This window comes from Strongylocentrotus purpuratus, unplaced genomic scaffold (genome assembly GCF_000002235.5).
Source record: "Strongylocentrotus purpuratus isolate Spur 01 unplaced genomic scaffold, Spur_5.0 spur5_scaffold_13, whole genome shotgun sequence".
In the NCBI taxonomy this organism is placed as follows: Eukaryota; Metazoa; Echinodermata; class Echinoidea; order Camarodonta; family Strongylocentrotidae; genus Strongylocentrotus; species Strongylocentrotus purpuratus.
The window spans coordinates 3,345,107-3,352,682 of NW_022145598.1; the positions used below are offsets into that span (position 1 = coordinate 3,345,107).

Consider the following 7,576-nt stretch of genomic DNA (forward strand, 5'->3'; position numbering starts at 1 on the left):
TGGTGAAAAGTTAGCGTAGGGTGGTGAAGAGTTAATATTCCAGTTTATCTATAGACATTGTACATGACGCTAGGGTGGTGAAAAGTTAGCGTAGGGTGGTGAAGAGTTATTATTCCAGCTTATCCATAGATAATGTACATGACGCTAGGGTGGTGAAAAGTTAGCGTAGGGTGGTGAAGAGTTAATATTACCATTTATCCATAGACAATGTACATGACGCTAGGGTGGTGAAAAGTTAGCGTAGGGTGGTGAAGAGTTGATATTCCAGTTTATCCAGATAATGTACATGACGGAAGGGTGGTGAAAAGTTAGCGTAGGGTGGTGAAGAGTTAATATCACCATTTATCCATAGACAATGTACATGACGCTAGGGTGGTGAAAAGTTAGCGTAGGGTGGTGAAGAGTTAATATTCCACTTTTATCCATAATTGACAATGTACATATGACGTGGTGAAAAGTTGAGATCGTGAAAAATTATATCCATAGAAAATATGTACATGACGGTAACATAATGGTGAATAATTTATGTGATTTGGTATTTAAAGAGTCAATGCCCCCTTTCCCAGAGAAAAGGCATATATATGCATGACATGCTTATAATTCCGGTGCGGGGATATATTGCAATTCGAAAGAAGAGATAACGTTTTAATTTCTAACATAAATGAGGTGAGGTCTTATTATAATTCTTTGATTTGCCCCTAAGTACTGCGCTTTACCCCCCCCCCCCCCCCCCCCCCCCCCCCCTCCCATCATCTACTCTCATTATATCCGACCACCATGCCTATTTTAATTGGTAGCCAGCCATCGTTGCACTGATCATGCCTGATGGATACAATACACAAAGAATATATTGCGTGTGTGTAGTATAGCGGTTGTACGTGTACAATGCGATCCTTACACTTATCAAATTGGCATTTTTTCCACATAAGATGGGCTACCTTCATCTCCGATTAGGTGTGTGAAGAAAAGCTTCACCCACACCAAAGCAGGATTTTCGCATGAAGTTTCTCCTTTTTCTTTTATTTACTGGTTTATAGAACGTATTTGAAGCATGTCTAGTCGGATTACGCAGGTGAGAAATACTTGGTTTACCTAATTGTGAAAATTATGGTTATTTCTGAATTTAATTTGTAGCAAATTAAGGAGATTGTTAGTGTTAATTGGCCATGGTTCTGTTTTTTTTCTTCTTCAGTCCCGTTCGTTAGAATTAGAGTAGGCTAGGGTCAATTGACGCCAATCTTTCCGCTAGTGGACTTCGTATCAATTTCTGACCCGTAACTCCGGCGTGGAGATACCCTACTAAAACATACAAAAAAAATCAACTTAATCTTCATTAATTGTTCAAATAATGGTCATAATATAAAGTCGTTATATTTCTTACCCCTTTCGTGTCAATTTTCTTATCTTTTTTGGAATATTTTTCCTAAAAAAAAGAAGACATTGGTCATTGTAATTCACTTTCTCACAGGTTTCACGGCAAACCGCTGCACAATTACAATACAATTGCATACCGTACCGATGAAGGAGTGCGCGCGCATGAACCTGAGTGAAGTTATCAACTGTAATCTCAGATCCTCATCAAATTAATTACGACGATGACCGTTAATTATTACGGTCGCTAACTTTACGCACACGGGCCCACTCGCACCCCTTCGGTACGCGTACGGTACGCAAATTGAAACCTGTGAGAAAGTGTATATTATAATGACTTGGTTTTCAGGAAAAATATTCCAAAAAAGATTAGAAAATTGACACGAAAGGGGTAAGAATATAAGGACTTTTAAATCATGATCATTATTTGAACAATCAGACAATTGATGAAGTTTTAGTTGATTTTTGGTATGTTGCGGGTCACAAATGGATACGAAAGTACACTATATCGAACCTTGAAGACTTTTCTTTCTACTTGTACAATACACTTTGAAAGTGTCGAGAATTGATTCTGCTGGGAATGCAAATACATGCGGTATACATGAAAATGGCTGATTTCGCTTCCCAATTTGAAATCTCCTTTACAAAAATAGTAATTAGTGTGAAAAGGGGGCATGCTTGGAGTGTTGCTAAATTCATTGACACCCATGTGTCTTATACTTTTATCTTTCCTCCTCTCTTTGTCTTTCATACTGACCATGTCTTCTTTCTTTTTTTCTAGCAATGGGCAACCTTCTCGCGCATATGGTATCTCATAGATGCGTATAGGCAACCACCAGGAAGGGTAGCTGTCGCCATCTCCAAAGTTCTTCAGGGAAAACACAAACCTATCTATCATCCACTAAGTAAGTAATTGCAGGAATGGGGGGGGGGGGGGTGGTTCAATTTTTGATATGGTATATAGACTTAGAGGTCACTTTAGATATAGTAAACCATTAATTGGTTTGAAATATCAACTGGAATTGAACTACAGGGGCTAGGCCCGCTAGGGAGGTGATTTTGGTAGATATTTCCTTAGTATTTGTGAATGTGACCTGCTTACCTAAGTCATAAACTGTTTGGTTCCTTGGTTCCTGAGGGGGTTTAAGATGGGTTTTTGACATTAACACGATGCACCAGGGACCCATTTCACAAAGCCTTTTTTCAATGACCAAAATCAGTGACAAATCTGCTGATAACCTATCAGAAGAATGGATTTCACTAGACTATAACAAAAACTGTGATTTGTCACTGATGACAATTTTTGTTAAATGGGCCCTAGACAGCTTTTCAAAACACCGTTGTGAAAAGTTCAAGTTTGCCCACAAACCATGGAAATGAAGCGTTTTATTGAGGTGGCGGTGAACTTGTACTTAATATGGTTTTGTGAACAGCACCCTGATTTCAATGTATTGGGATCATTTTAATTTTTTAACCCTTGCTGTACTTTGCTTTCTGAAGCCCCTGACTTGAGTGAGAATGATTTTAAAAGACTTTAAACTTCCTGACCTGTCTTTGCTGTTTCTTTTCTGGCATCATGAGCTAAGCAACTGACATCCGAATGGGTTAGTGTTACCCTTTGACAACATTGATGTTCAACGTATATAAGCCTAACATTGGTCAAATAGTTTAGATATCAGTGATAAAACATACATGTACCTATATTGTTTATGATCTAAAGAGATATTACTTCGCATATATCACTGAGCTATGTTGCTGTACCATGTGTAACCCAGGAGTTCAATTGATAGCCCCTTACACCTTCCTGTCAGGCAGAGGTGAAAGCCGGAAGGGCGTTAATTATGTGTTAAAAGGAAATCCAACCTTTGATAGCAAAAAAAGAGGAAAGCAGAAAATCAGAGAAGTAGACCAGGGGAAGTCCAAGTGGAAACGGAAAAAAAATAAAACGTTGTAATCATGACAGGTATGGGCTCTTCAATTTGGCTGAATCAGTGATGTCTCTGTGATGAAGTGGTAGACAACTTTCCCACTTGTTCCAACTCAAAAATTTATGACTCAGGAGGGTCTATTTTCGTTAGAGGACCTACAGTACATGTATAATAAAATGTTATACATTATATAATTTGAGTATTGCCCCCAAGAGAGAGGGAACTTAGGAGAGAAAAATACAGAAACTGATGATATGTTTGTACACGACTACATCAGAATACACTGACCTAACTGCTAATTTGAGATTCGCGTAGACTTTGGGATCTCATATTTGAAACATTCATAACTTTTGTATTATTGGTCCGACGTATTTCAAACTATCGCCCATCTCTTTCTCTGATATTCTGCTTTCATACAAATGAACTCATTATACAAGAGTTGGATTGCCCTTTAGAGGATATGAGTTTGACTCTCATCATACTGTATACAAAGTGAAGATCAGAGGAAGTAATGCTTTGTGTTTCTTTGACAAACAGGTGATGTTGGAGACCACGTGGTGGTTATAAACACAAGCCAAGTTGCATATGCCAAGGATAAGTGGGAGGAGAAAATTTACTACCACCATACTGGGTAAGTGCTGGAGCTTCTCTTTTTTAGGCGGAGGGGAGGGAGGAGGTTGATTCATTTCTGCTTACATTTGCGTTGGGCTTTATTTCATCCAAGATATCATGTTAGGTTAAGGATTTGTGATTGGGTTTTAGGTTAGTTTCTTAGTGTAGAATTTGGTCCAGGTATGGAGTTAAAGGGGAAGTTCACCCTGATATTAGGTTGGTATTAATATAAGCAGAAAAAATTAGAGGAACAGGCCAATAAAAGTTTTGGCAAAATTTGATTGAAAAAATGAGAACGATATTAATTAAAAGCTGCTGTCAATCAAACCCAAATTGGCAACACTGTGACAAGGTCTTCTCCAATCTGTACAGAAAATTCATAAACTTTCATTTTCTTAGTTATTGATGACAGAATAGATTTGTTTCATACAAGGGTTGTAAAACATATTTGCAGCAATTATATTTATAAAGGTGCATGTATCATTTGAAAAAAAATTATCGCAAAAATAGAATTTCTAAGAAAAAGTTGTGATTGTTTTTGGAATATTACTTGTTGTTGATGTAAACTGGCCTTTGAAAGAATATTTTTTGGTTTTATTTGTGTTTGATATTTCAATCATGCATGTTTTTCATTTTAACTATTTCAGATATCCAGGTGGATTCAGCGAAACTCCTGCCCATGAGTTTCACCAAAAAGACCCTACAAAGGTAATTCGGTAGCTACACAGTCATTTTTTTGTGTATTGTCCAAAAAAGCAGGAAGTCAATGGAAAGGATGTACTGGTAGGTCGATAGATAGCGTAGTAAATCACTCAAATCTTTTTTAAATTTTACCATCACATTGTTAATAAAATATTAATATCTTGACTTCTTTTTTGTGTGTAAAAATATGCAGGGCTTAAATTAATCCAAGGCCACCAAGGCCATGGCCTTGGATGCCCCTTTGATTGGCCTCAATTCCCCTCTCATTGGCCTTGGAGATTTTTTGTGCCCTTTCCAATTCTTCCTATTTGTGCTGTAATATAGGAATTTGCCCTACAGAAAAGTGGCCTTGCCCTAACAATATTGAAATTTAAGGCCTGAATATGTCTTTATATAATTTCTCTGTGTCTCCTTTTTTCTTTCTCCCTTGTTTGTTTCCAATTTTTTAACCTCCACTTCTCTCTCTCTCTCTCTCTCTCTGCCTGTCTCTGTCTCTCTCCCTCCCTCTTTATCTCTCTCTCTCTGTCTCCCTCCCTCCCCCTCCCTCCCCCTCTCTGTTTCCCTCTCTGTCCCCCTCTCTGTCTCCCTCCCTCCCCATCTGTTTCCCTCTCTCTCCCTCTCTGCCTCCCACCCTCTCTCTCTCTCTCTCTGCCTCCCACCCTCTCTCTCTTTCTCTCTTATCCTGTCTCTGTCTATTTCTCAGGTGATAAAGAAAGCTGTGTATGGCATGCTGCCCAAAGATCTCAGAAGACGTGAGATGATGAGGAGGTTACATTTATTTGCCGATCATGTAAGTTGATCTACCACCTGTTTTAATTAAGTTACATTGGTTGCCAATACGGCATAGAATTGCATTTGAGATACTTTTGCATGTTTACAAACTTACAAAGCATTGTATGGCCAAGCCCCAATTGTTTGTCTGAATTATTATCTTTTTACATCGCAAGTACCGGTAACTTACAAAGTACACAGGACAAGCTGCTCCTAAAACTATCTCACACAAAATAAAAGTAACTCTTGGAGGTTGTCCTTTCATTTATGCTGCTCCAAATCGCGTTGTACGTTTCTCTGCTGTAAACTACATACACATTACACTCGCGCTGCAGAGAGCTTGAGCACATGATGAAAACAAAGATTTTTCAATAAGCACCACAATTTGTAACAATATTGCACACGAATGGGACATTCAATTACGATATAAATGACATGCCTTATTTGCCCCAATCTCAACTATCCTCTTTTCTGTTGACTGACAGGATTTTGGAACCGGTCTATTGATTTTTGAGGAACAATTATTACAACCAAACACTTGGCAGTACACCATGTTTGACATGTATTGTATATAACGCCCGCTTCTAGGCATATAGCCTCGCTACATCAGTTCTCTGTGCGAAACGTCACAACCTGGAAGTTACAAATGGAAATTTTAAAAAAAATGGTAGTTTCCTTGGGTAGCAGACAAAATGTTTTACTCTCTATGTCATGATAATGCTTCATAGTGGAGAGGTTAATTCCCCTTTAATATAGCCTTTTCAGGAAGACTTCCACATGGTTTACTGGTAATTGAAAGCTTTTGATCATGAATACTCGCTCATGATGAAAAGAATAATCAGAATCAATTTTGCTCTTTCTCTCTCTCTTTCTCACGCACTCTCCCCCCCCCCCCCCCCCCCCCCTCCTCTCTCTCCCCCTCCCTCCTCTCTCTCCCCCTCCCTCCTCTCTCTCTCCTCTCTCTCTCCTCTCTCTCTATCTCCTCTCTCTCCCCCTCCCTCTCTCTCCCTTCCTCCCTCTCTGTCTCTCCCTCACTCCCCCTCTCTCTCTCCCCATCTGTCCATCTGTTTTTCATCCAGGATGTACCAGAGGACATCTTAGCCAACGTCAGTGAGCAGATCAAACCACCCAGGGTAGTCCCCAGAGCTCTCACAGAGTACACACAGGAAGAGCTAGATAACTTCCCAAAGTTATGGCTACCGTAAGTCGTCACTCAAACAGTATTACATGTAGACTAGGTTGAAGACATTTATGAAATTGAAAGAAATTATATATATATATATATATAATCTATGTGTACTGTGCTTTGGGGAAATTTGACTACTGTTTATTTTCAAAGTTCATTTATAAAATCTACTCGAGAAAAACTAATGTCACACATGCCTGGTGATTTTTTTTATAGTATTATTATTATTATTATTATCAATTTTTAGATGTAGAGTACTTTTCTTTAAGACCCCACTGCCCCCTCCACCCCCTCCCCTGTTTTCACATGTGCTTGACTTTCTTCATTCTTTAATGGTCGATTTCTCTCTTTTGTTTGTCTTGCACAGAAAGGAGCCAAAGTACTGACAAGAATTATCACTATGAGCCATGTACATCAAGAGACTCTATATGAAAGGACTACTTTGAGCCATCTCCATTTATCACTTCCAAAGTCCACCATGCTCTTATGCAATCATGGAAGCCACTTGCTTAAAACACCAGTCTGCAGTCGTTTATAATCATCGGTAGCTAAGATGGTTAATTTGAGCTTGTTTGGTCATAGATGTTAAAAGCAGGTTTGATTGGAGGATGCTAGGAGGTCAGGAGGAAACCATTTTGTGCTTCAGAATCAGAGAATATATAATTATTTTATACTCGAAACCTGCTTCAAGTGGTTCCTGTATAGAAAGACTACCCATCGATAAAGCCTGCAGTCTTGGTTTTCCCTGAACAGTGATTCGCAGTGAAACGTTTTGATTAACTTGTACTTGAAGACACCTTTCCAATGAAGACTACTTTATTTGGCATCCTTGAGCACAGGTTTCACTGTACCTTGAAACCACAAGGACTACACGATGATCACCGGATTTCATTCTTGCTGTCTTCACGTTTGTTGATCTGAAAATATGGACAAGCAACTTTAAGATGGTTATGATGAAAGCCGATATTGTGATGTTTTTATGATTTAAAGATGGAAAATTAATGTA

At 38.8% G+C, this 7,576-nt stretch overlaps 1 protein-coding gene across 1 annotated transcript; it reads left to right on the forward strand.

Annotated features, from left to right (window-relative positions):
- Positions 1 to 970: 970 nt before the first annotated feature.
- LOC585375 (39S ribosomal protein L13, mitochondrial) lies at positions 971 to 7,576 on the forward strand. Its single transcript, XM_011668777.2, has 7 exons — positions 971 to 1,072; positions 2,153 to 2,276; positions 3,837 to 3,930; positions 4,559 to 4,619; positions 5,317 to 5,403; positions 6,464 to 6,585; positions 6,938 to 7,576. Exons 1-7 carry the CDS (start codon positions 1,052 to 1,054, stop codon positions 6,954 to 6,956), a joined length of 528 nt encoding a protein of 175 aa, XP_011667079.2. The 5' UTR covers positions 971 to 1,051; the 3' UTR covers positions 6,957 to 7,576.

What these genes read in the sequence shown, in the direction of transcription:
- LOC585375 (XM_011668777.2), top strand. Translation starts at nt 1,052, where the DNA reads ATGTCTAGTCGGATTACGCAG. An exon ending in ACCTATCTATCATCCACTAA is followed by an intron (nt 2,277 to 3,836) that starts GTAAGTAATTGC and finishes TTTGACAAACAG; the next exon opens with GTGATGTTGGAGACCACGTG. An exon ending in ACCAAAAAGACCCTACAAAG is followed by an intron (nt 4,620 to 5,316) that starts GTAATTCGGTAG and finishes TCTATTTCTCAG; the next exon opens with GTGATAAAGAAAGCTGTGTA.